We start from the raw sequence: 19,374 nt of genomic DNA on the forward strand, positions 1-19,374 counted from the left end.
TATATTTTATTGTGTGGCTACACATCTAATGAAGTATTTGCGTTTTAGGGTACGTGTTATTTTAATATATTGTATCTTAATAACTTAACACTCACAACCATACATATTTATGAGAGATACAAATGATCTACAAAATTTTCCTTTCAACCTTAATGACTGTTTGAATAACATTTATTTATTAGAGTTAAGTATCGAGTATTAAGTAGGCAGCAAGTGTTTCACCATACTTGAATGGGAGGGGTAGAGTTTAGTAGGGTATGAAGGCGGAGTTTCTCTCTCTACATTCCTTATTTGTTCATATTTGATATATGAAATTGAGTATTATGAGGTGAGAGAAAATAATTTTATTTTATTTTATATTTGTCTTAGATTAAAGATGACGGTAATTAAATAATTTTTTTTAATTATCTTCTTCTCTCCTGGTGCTTAATCGCCATTAAAAAGAAAAAACACGAGAAGGTGACAGTAGCAGTAATAAATCAGTTGGGGAACGTAAGAAACGCAGTTTGGTGAAGAGCGTTAGTTGAAACCCAAAAATGGGGCTTACCCAGTACTAGACTACTACTACCGGGTCAATCCCATCGACTTCTTCTCTTCTATCTTTCTCTAAACCCTAATTATTGCAGAATTTGAACCGAGGATAATCGATTTCTCCCAGATCTAACTCTATTACTCTTCTCTGATGCTTATTCACAAATTTGTATGATGCAATAGCGACTCAGATTGTTTGGGGGGTTCAATTGAATTCGAATTAAATTAAGATTGTAAGCGGTGTGAAGTGATTTGTCATGGAGGGGAATTCGGGAGGCAGTGGTGGCGGAGTAGGAGGGGGGAATGACGTGGAGCTGCTGTGTAAGACTTTGCAGGTGGAGCATAAGTTGTTCTACTTCGATCTCAAGGAGAATCCGCGGGGTCGGTATCTCAAAATCTCTGAGAAGACATCTGCCACCAGGTCCACAATTATAGTTCCCTTCTCTGGAATCTCTTGGTTCTTTGATCTCTTCAATTATTACGTCAATACCGATGATCAGGAGGTCCTTAGCAAGGAATTGCAGCTCGATACCAAGGCATTCAACTCCTCTATTTGTTGTCTTGTGGTTTCCTTTTACCTTATTTATCTGTTAAATGTATCACGTTCCCCTGCCCTCAATCATTATTTCGCGTTTCAGGTCTTCTACTTTGACATTGGCGAAAATCGCAGGGGTCGCTTCTTGAAGGTATACTAGAATTTTTGTACAGCATTGAATTACATTGATTCTTCGATGGATGAAAGTATCGTTGAGTATCGATTTTTTATGAATATTATGTTTTGGAAGTAGTGTGGGATGGTTCAGTTTAGGTTCTCTTTATTCCTAGTCTTCACTTCAAATGGCGCTTCTTGTTCTACAAATACTGTGAGTTATGAGATACTTGTCTTGTAAGGTACCAAGCTTGAGCAGGAAATTTCCATTTGAAATATATAATATTTTGACTCATATCCTTCTGAATCAGCACGACAGCACCTAAGTTGATTCATGAATTTCCATGATGAAGTTAACTGAATTTCCATGATGAAATTAACTGAATTCCCAAGAATAATTAAGGCGAGCCTTTATGCAGTGGTAAGGTTACTTCATTGTAAATAAGTCGTAAATCATGGAAGTAGCCCCCTCATGTTGAACAGTACATCTGCATTGTGGCAGTAGCCTTGCACATTGGATATGATCACAAATCAAGTAGAACATAGACTCCATCCCCTCTTAAGCCTGTCTATATTCTCTTCTTCCAAGCTAATTAAACATAATGGAAGGAGGAGCTATTACCTTGCAAAGGAGGAACTAACATGATAGCTTGTACTACCTTTTAGAGATATATTATAATTAAAATACAGAATGCTAGAAAATATGGAGGTCATAGAATTATTAACTCAAGCATATTCCTAATGCATGTATCAGTGATTGATGAGTTTGGCAAAATGATCTCTCTATTGAGTGTGTTTTTGTCTTTTTTTTTGCATCCTTTGTGATTCTTTTTCCATGAGTTCGCATAAATCTTTTAATTGCTAAGTTAACAGCAGAAGATAGATAATTTTCATCTTCCAAATATTTTCTTGATTTATTAAAGCTTACATGTGCAGGTATCTGAAGCTTCTGTTAGTAGAAACCGCAGTACTATTATTGTTCCTGCTGGAAGCACCAGGGAGGAAGGGTGGGCAGCATTCAGGAATATTTTGGCTGAGATTAATGAAGCATCTAGGTTGTTCACGTTGCCCAATCAGGTGCTTGTGCTGCACGTATAAACTTTTTGTTCATATTTTCTTCCCAAAAAATAGATGAAAAACACATTTATTTTTCACAACTTCTCATAAACAGTTCTTTTCCCCCCTCCCTTCTTCTACATCTTTTTTTCCCTGGGCCAAAACAGCAAAGCTCTGAAGCATCGGAACGGTTGGTTGGCCTTTCTGATGATGTAGGGGCTGGCTTCATAACTGGTCACAGTAGCCAACCTGCTTCATCTTCTGAACTGAATGTGGACCGGCCAATTGAGTTGCCTGCACATGATGAGGGGCTTTCAAAAGTAATCAGGGTTGATCAGAAGAAATTCTTCTTTGACCTTGGGAGCAACAACAGAGGTCATTTCTTGAGGATTTCAGAGGTGAATTCTGAAATGATGCTCTATTTTAAGTCCTTGGATGATCAAGTTAAATGATTGAATATTGTTTAGAACTTTTTGTTGGCATACCTCTTACTTTTGTAATGTTTACGTGGTATGCAGGTTGCAGGCACTGATCGGTCCTCGATCATTCTCCCGCTTTCAGGGCTGAAGCAACTTCATGAAACAATTGGTCACTTTGTGGAGATAACCAAAGATAGAATGGAAGGAATGACAAGTGCATACGTCCGGACAGTGGATCCTCCTCAAAGATGATTTCCGATGATGTGGAGTTTGGTCACGAAACAAATAATTCCATTCCGACAAGGCGGTCTTGGAGCTACAAAATAGGTGTTTGGTTATGGGTGCAATTCTTCCCAGCGGTGTTAACCTTTTCTTCTTCTTCTTCTTTTTTTTCCTCGTTTTTTAGTAATTTTCTCAATTCAATTCTGAAAATAAACCGATTTCTCTGTTTGATGAACAGAAATTTTCGAGTACTTGCCAGTGTAGTGTCATGTAGGGAATAACTAATAAAACAAACCAGGCATGTAAGTTGTAACTGTCAGTTTGATAGTGTGGCACCCACGTATGATCTTCAATAATGTGCATTTCTGACGCTGTTGTTCTGTTTCTGTCTCGGACAGTTTTTGAAGTGATTGTCCAGCTTCGCAGCTTGTACTTGAGGTTCTTGTGGTTGTAACTATGGATTTCTATTGTATGGCACTGCTGGTAGCAGTTGGTTGGCCATGTGCTAAATCATTGATATTCTGAAGAGATAATATCCGCTACTTGTCTATTTTTAGGTGGCTGAATTTATGAATTTATTAGTTTTGTTGCTTGTTGACGACAATCATGCAGGGTATCAAATGTGCACGGCTACGCTCTTTTTCATAACATCACTTCTTCTTTCTTGTCCTGAAACAAAGGTTGTCATCTTCATTACTGCATTTGCAGAGGTGCCTGCGGAGGTAAGTTGATGGAAAGAAACAGTTGCTTGTTGCTAAGAGAGGTTGGTGAACCTGGAATTCTTACTTTCAATAGTGATGCATACTTAGGAGGATGAACTGCATTATCCTTTTTTGTTTGAATGTTCCAACTCGGAAAATTAAATAAGAAAGCTTACTTGCATATTTGTGATGTGTACATTTTAGATGTCATTATCTTTTTTTTTGATTTTTGTGACACCTATCTGGAGATTTTTGTCAGAAAATTCAATTTCACAACTGGGGGAACAATGACTTTTTCTCCTTCCGCATCCTTTTATATGTTTGTTGTTTGTTTCTATGACTTGTTTTCGACTGTCAATGGTGAAATACTTGGAGGAGGTACACTGAAATAGAAATAACATGCTGGTGAAATCCCTCTCGAATTTTTTGTATTTATGAGAAATCATTTTTAAACTCATCAAATTAGCGTCATAGTTTTGGTTTTTAATGTCAACAACATCACCTTCCGTACCTTTGTGGAGATTGTCTTTGAGAACCATGAGAAGAGCATCCAGTCTTATCACTTGGATGGTCATTCCTTCTTCGCAGTGGGGTAAGCACATAGCCACATACATTTCATTTTTTCAAGCTTCTCTTGATAAGGTTTATGCAAACACACAAGGTGTTTGGCAAAATGTCTCTGAGACTTTGATAAAACTAATTCCCTTTGTGATGTGTACATTTTAGATGTCATTATCTTTTTTTTTGATTTTTGTGACACCTATCTGGAGATTTTTGTCAGAAAATTCAATTTCACAACTGGGGGAACAATGACTTTTTCTCCTTCCGCATCCTTTTATATGTTTGTTGTTTGTTTCTATGACTTGTTTTCGACTGTCAATGGTGAAATACTTGGAGGAGGTACACTGAAATAGAAATAACATGCTGGTGAAATCCCTCTCGAATTTTTTGTATTTATGAGAAATCATTTTTAAACTCATCAAATTAGCGTCATAGTTTTGGTTTTTATTTTTTTTATGAGCACAAATTCGTGTCATGGTTGTTCTCATGTTGTCACTTCTTCCATTACCATATTGGTGAACTGACGGCCAATTACCTTATAGTTACTTGGAGCTAAAAGCTTGGGATTGTATAAGACGATGAGTTTGACTTACTAGAGCATAGATTACATGGTCAATTCTTCTGAACTTCTGATCTTTGTCTTATTAGAGCATAGATTAAATGAGTTTTTACATTGGTAAAGCTAACCAAAATTTCAATTGTTTTAAGTTTCAACATCATATGTTTCTTATCTACCTGCATGTTGGATAAGCAGCGTGAGGCCCGCACGGTTTAACGAGAAAGGGCAGTCACTTGCGCTGTTGCTGTTGCCCGCACACACGCGGATCTGCGAGAGCGAGACTGCGACTCTTCCTTTGCTCCGCATTCTTCATACATCTCCGTTGGGGTTTTCTTGTTTTTGGAGCCCACTCCGATCGAGGCCGAGCTTTTTTGTGAAAATCAACTCCCAATTTACCTATCCAGGCCCACTTCGTTAATAACATAATGAAAGCGTATGAAAAAAAATGGGATCGATATCAATTAATTGTTTCATATGATTGTAGAATTACATGAAGAGGAGACAGACAGCTCCACTATATATAGCTAGGGACAGATAAAAATATATATCAAATTAAAGAATAAGAATGTATTGCAATTTTGGGAAGGGTTAGTACAAATGTACAATATATCAGCCGCTCTCTCCCATATAGATCACCATTGGACGTCCTTTTTAATGTTCGACAATGAGAATCGGCCATGGTGAATGGGTGGGGATATGCACAAATGTTTATATGGTGTAAGGTTGTGGCTTGGGCAAGTCCTTGACAAGACCACAAAGCAATGCATTGTCTGGAACATTGTACTCGTCCCTAAGTGATCTTTCAGGAGACAAAACACTGATGTATAGTTGTTGTCCGAGGTAGGTTCTCTCGTATATCTCAGACCTCAAGCTCCACATTCCAGCGTTGTCGAATGTCAACAGAATTGCTGCCCATGAATTGGGGAAGACCTGGATTGTGTGCCTGCTCACTGCGTCGAGGAGGTTGTAGTTCTTCCTCTTCTCGGGGCTCCAACGGCCAAACTCGATACTGCATAAAAAAAGGGAATTAGTTTTATCAAAGTCTCAGAGACATTTTGCCAAACACCTTGTGTGTTTGCATAAACCTTATCAAGAGAAGCTTGAAAAAATGAAATGTATGTGGCTATGTGCTTACCCCACTGCGAAGAAGGAATGACCATCCAAGTGATAAGACTGGATGCTCTTCTCATGGTTCTCAAAGACAATCTCCACAAAGGTACGGAAGGTGATGTTGTTGACATTGGGTTGTACAACCACCTGTTCGATCTTTGGTGGAGGATTATCTACGATGCTATCGTACTTGAAGACCTTATCAGAGATTCCATAGTACTCTGCAAGCTTCAGTGGGGTTGCCATGTCAGTGTGGGAAACTCCGTTGAGTGCATAGCGAAGCTTGCCATTACTCCTGTCAACTGTGTTCACAAGCTTGATTGTGCGAGTAATGTTGATGTCACCGTAGTGGTATGAACCTTGGGGATTAGGCCTGGCAGCACTGGCTGTCAAGTTCCAGCGGAACGAGCGGAATTGGTTAAGAGACCAAGCCCATCCAACAGGGGCCTCAGGGAGCTCTTGTGAGGCAGGCTTATTACTCCCCTCGTAACGGATAATCCCCTTTGAAGTCAAAACAGTCTTGGTGAACCTGGTGGAAGCAACCATGTAATAGTCTCTTGGTTCCTGATCAGCAGTCACCAGCACTGAAAAGCATTGTCCAGCATGGACGTCGAGGGACTCGTATGTGTTCTGCACAACGTGTGAACCTTCCATCTCCACAAGCTTCATGAAGTGGTTTTGGATTCTGAAGTTCAATGATGTTTTGATCCCAACATTGCAGATTCTGTACTTGTAAGTCTTGCCAGGCTTCATTGTGAAGAGAGGCTCGTCCTTACCGTCTCCCTTGGCGGATTTTCCATTGATGAGAACACCTTGGGGCCTACCAATTGATCTCCCACTGTCCAAGACTTTCCTGAGAGAGGTGTGGCTCTTAGTGTACCAATCACCAATTAGGACAGTGTAATCATCCTCAGGATCGGCATAAGGGACCGGGATGAGCAGCCGGCTGTTGATACGGAGGCCACCAAAGCCACCAGCTACTCTGTGCATTGCTGTGCTTGGGTAGTAGAAGTAGCTACCAATCTGGTCCTTCACCTGGAAGTGGTATGTGTAGTTGGTGCCAGGAGGAATTGGGCAGTTTGTTCCAGGCATACCATCTTGCCATGAGTTCTTCCTCTGTTGGACACCAATCCTGCACACACAATCAAATCATCAACTTGGGTTCAGATTATGATTTATTACAATTCTATCTGCTACAATTCCAATGTAACAGTTAAGACAGAACCCATATCACTATTGTCTGATCTTTGTATTGAAATTTCCAACCAAGTTAATGAGATTATAATTGTATCAGATCCCATGTTTGTTCCTCAATTCCACTACTATCCCAACAAATTATGCAGACTTCCAATTCACTACAAACCCAAAAGAAAAGAAAAACAAACAAAATCTGAATTATTACCAGGTCAAGAGGAATGGCTCGTCGAGGTTGTTGAAGACATTGACAACAACATTGTTGTTGCTGGTAGAGTTAATATTAGGGCCAGGGAACTGGTTATTGATCATAATAACTTGTTGAGGAACTCCCAAAGGAGAGATGGTGCCATAGGTGACATTCCAAGTGAAGAAAATATAAGGATCTTCACCGTGGACCATCAACATAGACCCTGCTGAGAGACTCAGCAACAACATAAGCATCACCCCACCCATCTCTCTATATTTGTGAGGGTTTATTTTTATAGAAAAATTAAACCCTCTTCCTAGTACTCCCTCTCAAAACAATGCAATAATTCTTTTTTTTTTTCTTTCTATCTGTCCCTATATATTGGAAGAAGATACTTCCTCTTCTTCTACAATTTCAATCTGTGCCTTAACATTCCCTTTTATACAAAATTTGAAGACAATGTTAATCATTCAAGTCCCCGGAAAATTCTCTGTTTGTTTACTAATTTTATTGTGTCCTCTCATTTGTTATAGTTGTGATATGCTATTCTTGCAACCACTTTTACCGCCTAGAGACCATTCTTTGTCAGCAGTTTACCATGAAAAGACATGTTGCAGTTGAAACTAACTCTGCATAGTTTTTGAAGAGTAGTTCAGAATTTCAGACAAATTGTATTCAGTGATCTTATGATCATATTTTCCTTTAGAATCTTGTATTTTGAAGATTTAGTTAATTTCATGCAAAGTTTGGACTAATTGGATAATGTTGGGTTAAGTGTTATATAAACCTGTTTCTGTTATTGACCCATTAACCTAGTGATTCAAGATTCATGAATTTTGTCTTATAATTTGAAAATATAGAATCAAAGAAAATGCCTACTATTTGCATATATTTAACGTGTGTATATTTATGCATTGTGTTCCATAAATAGCAAAGAAAATGTGAGCATGAGCATGCATGGTTTTAGGACAAGAGTAACTGAATTGAACAAAAGCTGTCTTTAAGCGGTAAAAGTTGACAGCAAATAAACATCGAGAGGAACAACGCAAAACAAGGACAAACAGTGCATAATGAGCACAGAGAACTTTGCGGGTCTTGAATGGTTACAATTCTTCATTATTATGATATAAGAAGACTACCTACAGATTGGACAAGGAGCCGCAGAAGAAGCCACATCGTCTTCAAGTTCCATAGATAGTTTTTATATATATATAGACATTGTATAGAGACAGAGAATTGGGAATTGGAGAAGCAAACATCATGGATGGGGTGATATTAGTGTTACTGCTATGCCTCTCAGCGGGGACTATGTCGATGGTTCGAGGTGAAGATCCTTATATTTTCTTCACATGGAACATCACTTATGGCACCATCTCTCCTTTGGGAGTTCCTCAGCAAGTGATTATGATCAACAATCAGTTTCCAGGACCCAATATCAACTCCACCAGCAACAACAATGTGGTTGTCAATGTCTTCAACAACCTCGACGAGCCTTTCCTTCTCGCATGGTAATTAATAGTTTTCTTCTCTTGTTATATAATTAGTATTGAATGGAACGTTGAGATCCTGAAGTTTTGTATATAATGTCTTCAGGACGGGCGTCCAACAGAGGAAGAATTCATGGCAAGACGGTGTGCTTGGAACGAATTGCCCGATCCCTCCTGGCACCAACTACACTTACCATTTCCAGGTGAAGGATCAGATTGGGAGCTACATCTACTACCCAAGTGTAGGTATGCATAGAGCAGCTGGTGGTTTCGGTGGCCTCCGGATCAACAGTCGTCTGCTCATCCCGGTCCCTTACCCTGATCCGGAGGATGATTACACTGTCATAATCAATGACTGGTACACCAAGAGCCACAGCACTCTCACAAAGTTCTTGGACAGCGGACGATCAATTGGTCGGCCTGATGGTGTCTTGATCAATGGCCAAGCCGCCAAGGGAGACGGCAAGGACAAGCCTCTATTCACAATGAAGCCTGGCAAGATCTACAAGTATAGAATTTGCAATGCTGGTATCAAGACATCACTCAATTTCAGGATCCAAAACCACAATATGAAGCTTGTGGAGATGGAAGGCTCACATGTTGTCCAGAACATATACGAGTCCCTTGACGTCCACGCCGGGCAATGCTATTCCGTGCTGGTGACAGCTGATCAAGAACCAAAGGACTATTACATGGTGGCTTCAACCAGATTCACCAAAAGTGTCCTAACTTCAAAGGGAATTATGAGCTACGAAGGTGGTAAAGGCCCTGCCTCTCCTGAACTCCCTGAAGCTCCAGTTGGGTGGGCTTGGTCTCTCAATCAATTCCGCTCATTCCGCTGGAACCTCACAGCCAGTGCTGCCAGGCCTAATCCCCAAGGCTCATACCACTACGGTGCCATCAACATTACCCGAACAATCAAGCTTGTGAACACAGTTGACAGGAGCGGTGGCAAGCTTCGCTACGCGCTCAATGGAATCTCTCACGTCGATGCTCCAACCCCACTTAAGCTTGCTGAGTACTATGGAATTACAGACAAGGTCTTCAAGTATGACAGCATCCCAGATGAACCTCCGGCCAATATCGAAAAAGTGACTGTACAACCCAATGTCAACAACGTCACCTTCCGTACCTTTGTGGAAATCATCCTCGAGAATCACGAGAAGAGCATCCAGTCTTATCACTTGAGCGGATACTCATTCTTCGCTGTCGCGTAAGAATACACTTTCTGCGAAGCTAGTGTCATTGATACGCCTTGCCCTGCAGTTTTATTCATGTTTAATTTTACATATGTATGCAGAATTGAGCCCGGAACCTGGGCTCCAGAGAAGAGGAAGAACTACAACCTCCTCGATGCGATTAGCAGGCACACAATCCAAGTCTTCCCCAAATCATGGGCTGCAATTCTTCTAACATTCGACAATGCCGGAATGTGGAACTTGAGGTCTGAGATATGGGAGAGGAACTACCTGGGACAACAACTATACATCAGTGTTTTGTCTCCTGAACGATCACTGAGAGATGAGTACAATGTCCCTGACAATGCAATACTTTGTGGGCTTGTCAAGGACTTGCCTAAGCCACCTCCTTACAGCATCTAATCAAACTTGCACAAGAATTACAAGATTCCGTGCCGATTCACGCTTTCTTTCGCGGAGAGCCAGAGATAGAGATGATAATGCGGAGGAAGATGAGGAGGAAAAAAACAAAAACAAAACCAAAAACCACCATTAAACATACCTTCACAATTTAAATATTTGTATTTGTGGGCAGAGTGTGTAGGTGATGGTAACGAATAATGAGGGGTCTGGTTTATTGTTTGAATCAGATCCTTCTCATAATACCATTACATATTTTTTTTGTTATCTTGGATTTATTAAAATATATACTCTCATTCGCTTCTTTGGTTCTCTTGATTCACAATCCTTGATCCGGTGTTTGGTGGGTCTTCATTCGTCCATGGCGGAAGGCAACGAACCAAAGAAGGTGGCGATGGGACGACAACGAATGTGCCCTAGATGCAAAGAATAAATGAGAGAAGATATTCATGTCCTAGCCTTCTCGCTAAGAAGAAATGAGGGAGGGGAGTTTGTTTTAATTCATGTCATATTGATAGACTATGGTTAATCAAGTGCCACATACACTTGGAAAGAGATAAGTAGGGCTATACAAAAATTATATTGATTATTTTCATTTTTTTACATATAACAGATCAATCAGTTAAATTAATGTCAAAAATTTGAAAAAATAAACCGTAACAAATCATTTTTACCCCTAGGTAGGGCCGTGCAAAACCCGTATATGACCCGGCCCCACCAACCCAACCCGACCCGACTAACCCAACCACTACCCGCATAGTTGAGGGTTGGATAAAGGTTTGTTAAAGGGTAACCCGACCTTACACGGGTTGGATGAGGTATTTACCTTAACCTGACCCATATTAACCCTACCCGACCTATTTTATTATATAATATCGTTTTATACTTGTATAGACCTGTATGCAATATATATATACACACTTGTATGCAGTATTAACAAGAATCAAACATTGAGTTTATTTCATATATATATATATGTGTTTATGTTAGAGTCAGTAGACTTTTCTTATCTTGAATAATGTGAAGGCCTCATTTATGTTTTAATTACACCATAATGATTTAGGTGGAGAATTTTAGTGAAAATTTTAAACTAATGACAGGTAACTCAATCCAACCTTAAACCCGACCCAACCCAACTCATCTTCAAATGAGGTTGGTTAAGGGTTGAAGAAAATCTCACCCGACCTTATGCGGGTCGCATGAGGTATTTTCCTAAACCCGACCCATGTTCACCCCTGACCATAGGGATAAGAAATTTATAAGTGGGCTACGTAGCATTTTCCTTCTTAGAATATTGGGCCGTTGGGCTATACTTGCCTGGTTGGTAAAGCAAAATTATAACCAAAAATTGGGGGCAAATAGTATATTGGGCCGTTTGTAGCATATAACTCTATTCACTAGTTTGCCCGTTTATAAGTTCAGAGTTGGGCCATATAAATGGGCTTAAGGCCCAATATTTGAATAAGAAAGGTAATGATCTTGGGCTGAGCTCAATAGTGGAGTTGGTCTTATAGGATTCAAGCCCGTAGAAAATTGGGGTTTTTTTGGATTAATCCCATGGGCTGGGCCAAAATAATTATTCCTGCGTGGTCTCTCGTTCCTTCATCGCTCTCGCTCTGACGGGAGAAGGTAACTCGAAGAAGATGACTATTGCTCTCTGTAATTAGTTCTCTCTCTTAGCAATTTTGAGCTGCAACTAGACTTTTACAGCCTGAGAATTTTTCCTTGAAACTTTTTTTTTTCCACTCGACAACATTGTAGTCCAGTTCTGTCCGTGGAAGAAATCTGTTTCCACATCGAAATTTGATTGGGATTTGTCCGAATATCAAAAACTGTGTAAGTACTCCTTCCCTCGGAATTTCTCTGCTTTATAAATACATGATTTCGTAGCACAAGAAATTGAATCAATAGATCATGGAGTCACTCTTTTGGGTGTTTCAGGTTTAAAGAAATTTAGGCATTTTTCCTGATATTGCCCTCAAATATTGGTGAGTTCTTATTTCGTTGTGGATAGCTTCATTTGTAAACCAACGAACTACATTGGAGAATCCCTCATTGTTTGGGATAAACGCTTTGATGATGATTATTATTCTCAAATGTCATCAACTTTTTAATTTTGATTTTGGCAGGATAATGGAAGGAAAGTTCAATAATTTTGTTGTTGGAGATGTGCCAACGTTGATGTATATACCGAATTTCGTCACAGTCGATGAAGAAAACCAGCTTCTAAATAATGTGAGGATGCCCTCTGCTCCGTGCATTCATGTAGTCAAGGCTACATGATAGTACACAGGCACATGCATATATATGTAGTTTTGCTCTTCTTGGCTATCCAATCATCACTTTTCTCTCCTTTTCTTTTGTCATTGTTGAGTGATTTCAAACCGCCTTTGTATTTTTTCCTTAGATTTATGAAGCTCCTGTGTCAAAATGGAAATCTTTAAAGAATAGGAGACTACAGAACTGGGGTATGTAATCTAATTTTTTGGTTTCCTTCTCTTATTTATCTCTACGTTCTACAGAAGAACCCCCCCCCCCCTACACACACACACACACAAAAAAAAAAAAGCACTTGCAAACACACGGTATGGAAGAAAAAGAAAACAGCCCTTCACTTTCATTATTTTTTAATTCATGGGGTTATGCTATTAATTTTGTGAGAGAGGGTGGAATCGATCATTGCTCTTCATGCTAGAATAGGGAGCTGGCTGCCACCAGGCCACAAGAGCTCCTTCGCTTTTATATTGTTTATGGTGGTGATGTTTTATTTTCCTGGTCTATGGTCATTTGTAGGTGGTGTTGTCCATGAAAAGGGTCTTCTGCCTCAGGAGTGTAAGTCGGTAACTTAATTCTTTTTTACAGTTTCTGATTCTCTACATGATCATGAATTCTGTAGCAATCTGTTGAGCTCTTTGTTTTTACTTAAAAAGCATGCATGGTGTAAGAAGCGCTCTCTCCATGAACAGAAGGGACCTAAGTACTTGTGAATGTTGCTCTAATAAATCAAACATAGCCATGCTTGCCAATCTACAAATCTTAAGGAGAATAGAGAAGTGCTGTGTGTTGCGAGTTGCCACCCATTAGGATTGTGTGCATATGATCACACACTCCTTAAACATGGGAAGGCAAAGCTCCATTAGGATTTGCATGTGAATTGAAAGTAAGCCTCCTTGTGAATGTAGGTCGTAGTGCTGTCGAACTATCATTACTTTTAATAACCTCTAGTTTCGTATCAAGTGTGATTATGGAATGGGTACTCACTACGGATAAGAAAGAAAGGAATGATGAGGACATGTAAACCTGATCACCAATGAGGAAAGAAGCATAAGTTTATGACATTTATGCCGCAAATAATGAGTTAATGACATGTGTATCTCTTCTCTTTCACCTCTGCTTGAAGTAATTGTGATGCATGCTCTCACCATTCAAATATTTACAAGTGTGGCAAAAAAAACTGTCAAACATCTCTATTGCAGTACCCTCTTGGCTAACAAAGATTACAAGGAGAATTTATGAAGAATCAGAGCTTTTCCCATCAGCAATCAATCATGTTCTCATCAACGAGTACCATCCTAACCAGGGAATCATGGTATTGTACCAAACCCACTGATATGAGGTCTTTTTTTTTTTTTTTTTTATCATTTTCCTTTTTCTCTCACTGTTATGATCTCAAGTTGGTGAAACTTTTGTTTAGATAGACCGTGGGCTACTCCTTGAGAACCTTATTACCTTTATCTGTACCTGATTAGATGAGCATTATTAGCATTGTCATTACTACAAGAATGTCGGACCTATAATGGGATCAAATATTTGATCCCTGTATTAAATCTCTGCCTCATTCCTATCCAGCATAATGTTTGGCAGCACTTCTTATTATGATCTTGTTTCCGACTCAGCCGCACCAGGATGGACCTGCTTATTTCCCAGTAGTAGCTATTTTATCTCTGGGATCACCTGCTGTCATGGACTTCACACCGCATTCAAAATTAAGATTTGGGAGCAACACATTGAAGGGTGATGCTGAAAATAGAAGATGTGATGGTAGAGATTTCAAGATCGAGACACATGAATGGATAGATAATCACCATCCCTTTTCTGTCCTATTGATGCCTCGTAGTTTACTCATTTTCAAGGATAATGCATATTCCGGTTGGTGCATGGTCTTTTGTTTTTCCCTCTACATGATCTCATATTATCCAAAATTCACTGAGCAGTTGATTTCATTGAACTTGTTGCAGATTACTTGCACGGTATAAAAGATAGTGTGACACAACAGCACGCTGGGGTAAGATTGATCAATTTGACTTGAGGCTATATTTGATTCATAATAGTAGTCTGAATGAACTGGCATGTCCATAATGTCTTACATTGCTGCAATTTTCTTGTTCAGGCTGTGAATGAAACCCAAGGAATGATGCATCAAGAACTTAATGAGAAAGCAGACCAAGCAATGAGGACTGGAGATCTCAAAGTTATTCATAGAACTACCACTAGAATATCTTTGACATGTAGATTGGTGCTCAAGGTTCACCGAAATTTGTTCAAGTTTTGAATGTATGGGAAATCTGAGGTATTTTGGAGATGTGTGTTTTCTGGTTTGTATTGAACTTCTTGTGACCGTTCTTTAATCGCCATTAGCAGACCTTTTTTTTAGCATTTCATGTTTCTCCTCTATAATTAATAAAATCAAACATACATGACTACATTTCTCAAAATTTGCAATGAAATCGTGTGTATTTAATTTTGTTCACAAAATTTGAGTTTTGATTCAAGAATAATGGGATGGTCTTCACGTAAAAATGGGCTATAAAACGGGCCTGAGCAGGAATCTATAATGGGCTATAGATGGGCCCTCTCCACTGGTTAGCAAAGTAGATTCCGGGTTGGGCTTTCGATATAAAAACTTGCTTCAACAAAAACATATCCACCGTCTACTATGGCCTTCGTGTGCTATTTATTCGATATGACTAGGACAAGCACAGAAGCAAACAGGAGGAAAGAAGAGAGAGCTACGAAGTAGAGACTGGTAGAATAAGAAATCCGATTGTGCGGTTAGATTTCAGTTTCTCTGGTTAAACCTAACTACTCCTCTACTGATATGCGGTTTCGCTCTCTGATCTTGCCATACTTTTAAGCGTAATGTTAATTTGCCTTGCAATCGAGGTTCTAACTTCAACGTATTGGTCTTTATCTTCAGCCCTAGGGTTTTTGTTTGTGATCTTGTGTCTTCAGTTTTATTGTTCTTGCCCATTAGGTTTTCGATTGTTTGCATAAGTGAAATTTGGCATTGATTAGGTTGGGTTTAAGAGATGGTAGATAGAGTTGGTTGAGGGGTTTTGGTTGTATTGTTTGGTGAAATTGGGATTTCAGTTTGCCTATTTTACAGCATGATTTTGGTTGAATTTTTTCCTGCTTGATACTCGCGAGTTTTTGTTACAATTGAAATGTTTTGGTAATTATGTGAATTTGAGCATGCATTTTTGCTGATACCTTCTGTCTTTAATCTGGTCGACGTTTTTTGTTGTTGCAGTCCCGTCAATCTCTTATCATGTCTTGGTGCACTATTGAGTCTGATCCTGGTAAGAAATTTACAATATTCCTGAAATTATTCTAGAAACATCTCATCCGAAGTTTACTAGTTGCAATATGTTAGTTTCATGTAATTGAAAGAAGATGTAGATTCTTTCTGTTGCTATGTTTCTTGAGTAAATAATAGGAATATAGGATACAGTATTGTTGGCAATCAAGTTGCACCACATACCTGTGCTAACAAATGTCTAAGACATCCAAATCATGTGAAATTTTGCATGCTCACATTCTTGCGGCTCAGGCAACTACATTCAATGTTCCCTAAGAAATGCAGCCTCTTTTATGGGTTGAAAGAAAGAGGCAATCATCTTTTCACAAAGTCGACTCTAGTGTGTCAATATTGTTCTAATCTTTAGTTAGTGTATCTGGCTTGTGAGATAATGAGTCCAAACTGATGTAGCCCATGTACATTACAATTTACAAATAAGGTTAGAATTGCATCATGCAATGTTTAAGGGAAAGTTTCACTGCTGCTGAATCTCCAATGTGCCTTATTCTCATTCGTGAAGTAGTAGATCTCATATGTATTTATGCACTGAAACTTATTCTGGCTTGCGAAAAAATGTATTTATGAACTTCTAAATTACCCTGTAATTAAACGTGCTTGAACTCCAAACCAAATTGAGAAACTTGTCTTTCTAACTAAGTTAGAAGAATACATAAGACTCCAAAGTATGAGTGCACCCAATACTAAATGACCATTCTTACCCTACACAAATTTAAAAACTCCTACCACCCTTACTCAAAATGGACTAGAGCTTTGATGACAATGTTGACCCCCCTTTCTATAAATCTGAGAAACATAAAATAATGCTTTTATTGACTAACAATGACCTTTAAATGGGCCTACATTACTGTTTAGACCACATTATTGGGAAGGTGTCTTTTTAAAAAACTTAAAATTAAATTTTCTTGAGTTTTAACCTTGACTAATATTTGTTATATATATGCCTGCCCTCCTAGCTGGCCAATATCTTATTTTTCACTTGGGTAAGATATGTAAGTAATTGCATCTGTGAGAACATATGAAGACATTACACATCCCCCTTCTCTTGTAAGTATGCATTTTTTATGGTGCCTTCATATCAAGGTTCTCAACTTCCATTCCAGGTGTGTTTACGGAACTTATCCAGCAAATGCAAGTAAAAGGTGTACAGGTAACCACTTGAATTTATGTGACATTTGTGTCTTATGCTTGTCCTTAGCCATGGAGTGTGGTGTATTTTGTTACTGTAATTGGTTAAATACATCATTGGTTTCTTTGAGTCATCTTGTTCTTGTAAATTCGTGGGGCTAATTAGTTCATCTATTAATTCATCATGTAAATGGTTAGAGGGGGAAATGCAGGCTACTATAGAATATCAATAAACTCTATTTGTCCAAAATTGTGTATCTCTCTTTGGCCTTTATTATGGGTTTTTATTTGCTTAATTTTGGAAATAATTTTCTGTGTTTTTCTTGGTACCACCATTAATACCCCGCCATCCTTCCTTCTACGTTATGCTTCATTTCTGCACAGGTTGAGGAGTTGTACTCACTGGACCTTGACTCTCTTAATGATCTTAGGTTAGTTTTGCCTTTTAGTGGCCTTCGGTTCTTATCTTTTGCAGACATGTTATGTTAGGCACACTATGATTTAAGTTTGGTGACTTGGTCTTTACCTTTATTTGTTAACTTACAGGCCAGTATATGGGTTGATTTTCCTTTTCAAATGGCGTCCAGGGGAAAAGGATGACCGTCTTGTAATTAAAGATCCAAACCCTAACTTATTTTTTGCCAGCCAGGTCAGTTTCCATGAAGTTGGTAATTTGTGTGATATGATCCGCTTGTATTCTAATAGAATATTTTTTCTCGTAGGTCATTAATAATGCTTGTGCAACACAAGCAATTTTATCTATCCTCATGAACCATCCGGATATTGACATTGGCCCGGAATTGTCAAAGCTGAAAGATTTCACCAAAAGTTTTCCACCCGAACTTAAAGGTTTGGCAATCAATAACAGTGAAGCTATACGTGCAGCACATAACAGTTTTGCAAGACCGGAGCCTTTTGTTCCTGAGGAGCAGAAGGCTGCCAGCAAAGATGACGATGTGTACCATTTTATAAGTTATTTACCAGTTGATGGGGTGCTATATGAGCTTGATGGATTGAAGGAGGGACCAATTAGCCTTGGTCAGTGCCCTGGTGGACATGGTGATTTGGATTGGTTGCGCATAGTGCAACCAATCATCCAGGCACGCATAGAGAAGTATTCCAAAAATGAAATACGATTCAATCTCATGGCAGTAATCAAGAACAGAAAAGACATGTATACTGCTGAACTCAAGGAGCTCCAAAAGAAGAGGGAGCGTATCCTGCAGCAGCTGGCTGCCTGCCAATCTGAGAGAGTGGCAGATAATAGCGACGTTGAGGCATTGAACAAATCACTATCAGAGGTGAATGCCGGAATTGAGGCTGCTACTGAGAAGATTCTGATGGAGGAAGAGAAGTTCAAGAAGTGGAGAACTGAAAACATACGCAGGAAGCACAATTATATACCCTTTTTGTTTAACTTCCTCAAGATTCTTGCTGAGAAGAAGCAGTTGAAACCACTTATAGAGAAGGCAAAGCAAAAGCATTTGGCCCCGGGTGATTAATGATTTTTGATAAGTTATGACTTGCGTTAGAGATTGTTGGTCATCTTTCGTACCGATGTTCAACTTTCTGGTTAGTACTTTTTGGGTTGGTTTCACTTTCCTCAATGATTGAGCTATTTCATATCGTAGACACGTTTTTAGCTCAAAGTTGAAGAAACGCATGAATTGGCATCTTCCATATAAGTAATCTGCTTTTTTCCTACTGAAAGTTCATTTAATGGATAAATTGGAAGGATTAAGGGTGTGCTTTGGAATGAGGTTTTGGGGAGGTGTTGGGGGGTTTTAGGAGGTGCAAATGCCAAGTAGCAACGAAACCTCCTAAGCCTCTTTTACCCTATCTCACACCGAGTATGTTCTAACCCCCCACCCGCCTCACTTTATCTCACCACACCTCTCTTCTAAAACATTAGTTAAGGCTTAGCTTGGATTGAGAAATGAAATCGTAGAGTAAATGGAGGGCAGGTTATGTGAGGAAGAGTTGTGGAAGAGTGAGTAACTTGACTCACTCTTACTTGGATAGAAGGTAGAGTGCAGAGTGAATGAGAGTTGATGAAGTGTAAAAGATGTGAATTGCAAGAATACCTTTGTTGAAGTTAAAATAAGTGAAAAACTTTAACGAATGATTTATGAAATAATAAACAAAATTTCATTTCCCCTCACAAATTTTTGAAATTGAGGCTAGAGTTAAGTTAGATTGTGAGAGAGTTAAAGTGAGGGATAGTTTCTTCCTTCCTTGCTTGTATTCGCTTGGCAAGATGACAACACATACATATCAAGAATATATATTTTTAAATATTTATGAGTATTATTTGCTCTTAAACTTCTTACGATTCAAGAACTAATCAAATCGCAATGTTGTATATAATATGTT

The 19,374-nt window shown here is 38.9% G+C and overlaps 5 protein-coding genes across 12 annotated transcripts; 4 read left to right on the plus strand and 1 right to left on the minus strand.

Annotated features, from left to right (window-relative positions):
- The first annotated feature begins 437 nt into the window (after positions 1-437).
- Positions 438-3,419, plus strand: LOC119995976 (transcription factor Pur-alpha 1-like). Its single transcript, XM_038842461.1, has 5 exons — positions 438-1,067; positions 1,170-1,217; positions 2,117-2,257; positions 2,404-2,634; positions 2,755-3,419. Exons 1-5 carry the CDS (start codon positions 789-791, stop codon positions 2,905-2,907), a joined length of 852 nt encoding a protein of 283 aa, XP_038698389.1. The 5' UTR covers positions 438-788; the 3' UTR covers positions 2,908-3,419.
- Positions 3,420-5,303: 1,884 nt separating this feature from the next.
- LOC119996513 (L-ascorbate oxidase homolog) lies at positions 5,304-7,534 on the minus strand. Its single transcript, XM_038843178.1, has 3 exons — positions 7,211-7,534; positions 5,834-6,940; positions 5,304-5,707 (listed from the first exon to the last, which is right to left on the minus strand). Exons 1-3 carry the CDS (start codon positions 7,456-7,458, stop codon positions 5,407-5,409), a joined length of 1,656 nt encoding a protein of 551 aa, XP_038699106.1. The 5' UTR covers positions 7,459-7,534; the 3' UTR covers positions 5,304-5,406.
- A 918-nt stretch (positions 7,535-8,452) lies between these two features.
- On the plus strand, positions 8,453-10,360 carry LOC119997947 (L-ascorbate oxidase homolog). Its single transcript, XM_038845189.1, has 3 exons — positions 8,453-8,700; positions 8,786-9,892; positions 9,980-10,360. Exons 1-3 carry the CDS (start codon positions 8,453-8,455, stop codon positions 10,278-10,280), a joined length of 1,656 nt encoding a protein of 551 aa, XP_038701117.1. The 3' UTR covers positions 10,281-10,360.
- Positions 10,361-11,868: 1,508 nt separating this feature from the next.
- On the plus strand, positions 11,869-14,977 carry LOC119996296 (alpha-ketoglutarate-dependent dioxygenase alkB homolog 6). 2 transcript variants are annotated; one of them, XM_038842880.1, is made up of 9 exons: positions 11,869-12,113; positions 12,219-12,265; positions 12,407-12,512; positions 12,685-12,745; positions 13,071-13,109; positions 13,754-13,866; positions 14,174-14,426; positions 14,516-14,562; positions 14,668-14,977. In XM_038842880.1, the coding sequence occupies exons 3-9, from the start codon at positions 12,411-12,413 to the stop codon at positions 14,827-14,829; spliced, it is 777 nt and encodes a 258-aa protein (XP_038698808.1). In that variant the 5' UTR covers positions 11,869-12,113; positions 12,219-12,265; positions 12,407-12,410; the 3' UTR covers positions 14,830-14,977. The 2 variants fall into 2 exon arrangements, with proteins under 2 accessions (XP_038698808.1, XP_038698809.1); XM_038842881.1 differs by lacking the exon at positions 12,219-12,265.
- Positions 14,978-15,237: 260 nt separating this feature from the next.
- On the plus strand, positions 15,238-18,750 carry LOC119997859 (ubiquitin carboxyl-terminal hydrolase 2-like). 7 transcript variants are annotated; one of them, XM_038845068.1, is made up of 6 exons: positions 15,238-15,373; positions 15,808-15,856; positions 16,977-17,023; positions 17,386-17,432; positions 17,548-17,650; positions 17,724-18,750. In XM_038845068.1, the coding sequence occupies exons 2-6, from the start codon at positions 15,826-15,828 to the stop codon at positions 18,501-18,503; spliced, it is 1,008 nt and encodes a 335-aa protein (XP_038700996.1). In that variant the 5' UTR covers positions 15,238-15,373; positions 15,808-15,825; the 3' UTR covers positions 18,504-18,750. The 7 variants fall into 7 exon arrangements, with proteins under 7 accessions (XP_038700996.1, XP_038700998.1, XP_038700995.1 ...); XM_038845070.1 differs by having other exon boundaries at positions 15,239-15,303; XM_038845067.1 differs by having other exon boundaries at positions 15,240-15,328.
- Positions 18,751-19,374: the final 624 nt, after the last annotated feature.

This window comes from Tripterygium wilfordii, chromosome 4 (assembly GCF_013401445.1).
Source record: "Tripterygium wilfordii isolate XIE 37 chromosome 4, ASM1340144v1, whole genome shotgun sequence".
Classification (NCBI taxonomy): domain Eukaryota; kingdom Viridiplantae; phylum Streptophyta; class Magnoliopsida; order Celastrales; family Celastraceae; genus Tripterygium; species Tripterygium wilfordii.

Coding starts and splice junctions, on each gene's coding strand:
- LOC119995976 (XM_038842461.1), top strand. CDS start 789: ATGGAGGGGAATTCGGGAGGCAGTGGTGGCGGAGTAGGAGGGGGGAAT. Junction 1,068..1,169: donor AATTGCAGCTCGATACCAAG/GCATTCAACTCC, acceptor TTCGCGTTTCAG/GTCTTCTACTTTGACATTGG. Junction 1,218..2,116: donor GCAGGGGTCGCTTCTTGAAG/GTATACTAGAAT, acceptor TTACATGTGCAG/GTATCTGAAGCTTCTGTTAG.
- LOC119996513 (XM_038843178.1), bottom strand. CDS start 7,458: ATGGGTGGGGTGATGCTTATGTTGTTGCTGAGTCTCTCAGCAGGGTCT. Junction 6,941..7,210: donor GAGCCATTCCTCTTGACCTG/GTAATAATTCAG, acceptor TTGTGTGTGCAG/GATTGGTGTCCAACAGAGGA. Junction 5,708..5,833: donor CATTCCTTCTTCGCAGTGGG/GTAAGCACATAG, acceptor TTTTTTATGCAG/TATCGAGTTTGGCCGTTGGA.
- LOC119997947 (XM_038845189.1), top strand. CDS start 8,453: ATGGATGGGGTGATATTAGTGTTACTGCTATGCCTCTCAGCGGGGACT. Junction 8,701..8,785: donor GAGCCTTTCCTTCTCGCATG/GTAATTAATAGT, acceptor TAATGTCTTCAG/GACGGGCGTCCAACAGAGGA. Junction 9,893..9,979: donor TACTCATTCTTCGCTGTCGC/GTAAGAATACAC, acceptor ATATGTATGCAG/AATTGAGCCCGGAACCTGGG.
- LOC119996296 (XM_038842880.1), top strand. CDS start 12,411: ATGGAAGGAAAGTTCAATAATTTTGTTGTTGGAGATGTGCCAACGTTG. Junction 12,746..13,070: donor TAGGAGACTACAGAACTGGG/GTATGTAATCTA, acceptor GGTCATTTGTAG/GTGGTGTTGTCCATGAAAAG. Junction 13,110..13,753: donor GGGTCTTCTGCCTCAGGAGT/GTAAGTCGGTAA, acceptor TCTCTATTGCAG/TACCCTCTTGGCTAACAAAG.
- LOC119997859 (XM_038845066.1), top strand. CDS start 15,417: ATGTTAATTTGCCTTGCAATCGAG. Junction 17,024..17,385: donor TGCAAGTAAAAGGTGTACAG/GTAACCACTTGA, acceptor ATTTCTGCACAG/GTTGAGGAGTTGTACTCACT. Junction 17,433..17,547: donor GACTCTCTTAATGATCTTAG/GTTAGTTTTGCC, acceptor GTTAACTTACAG/GCCAGTATATGGGTTGATTT.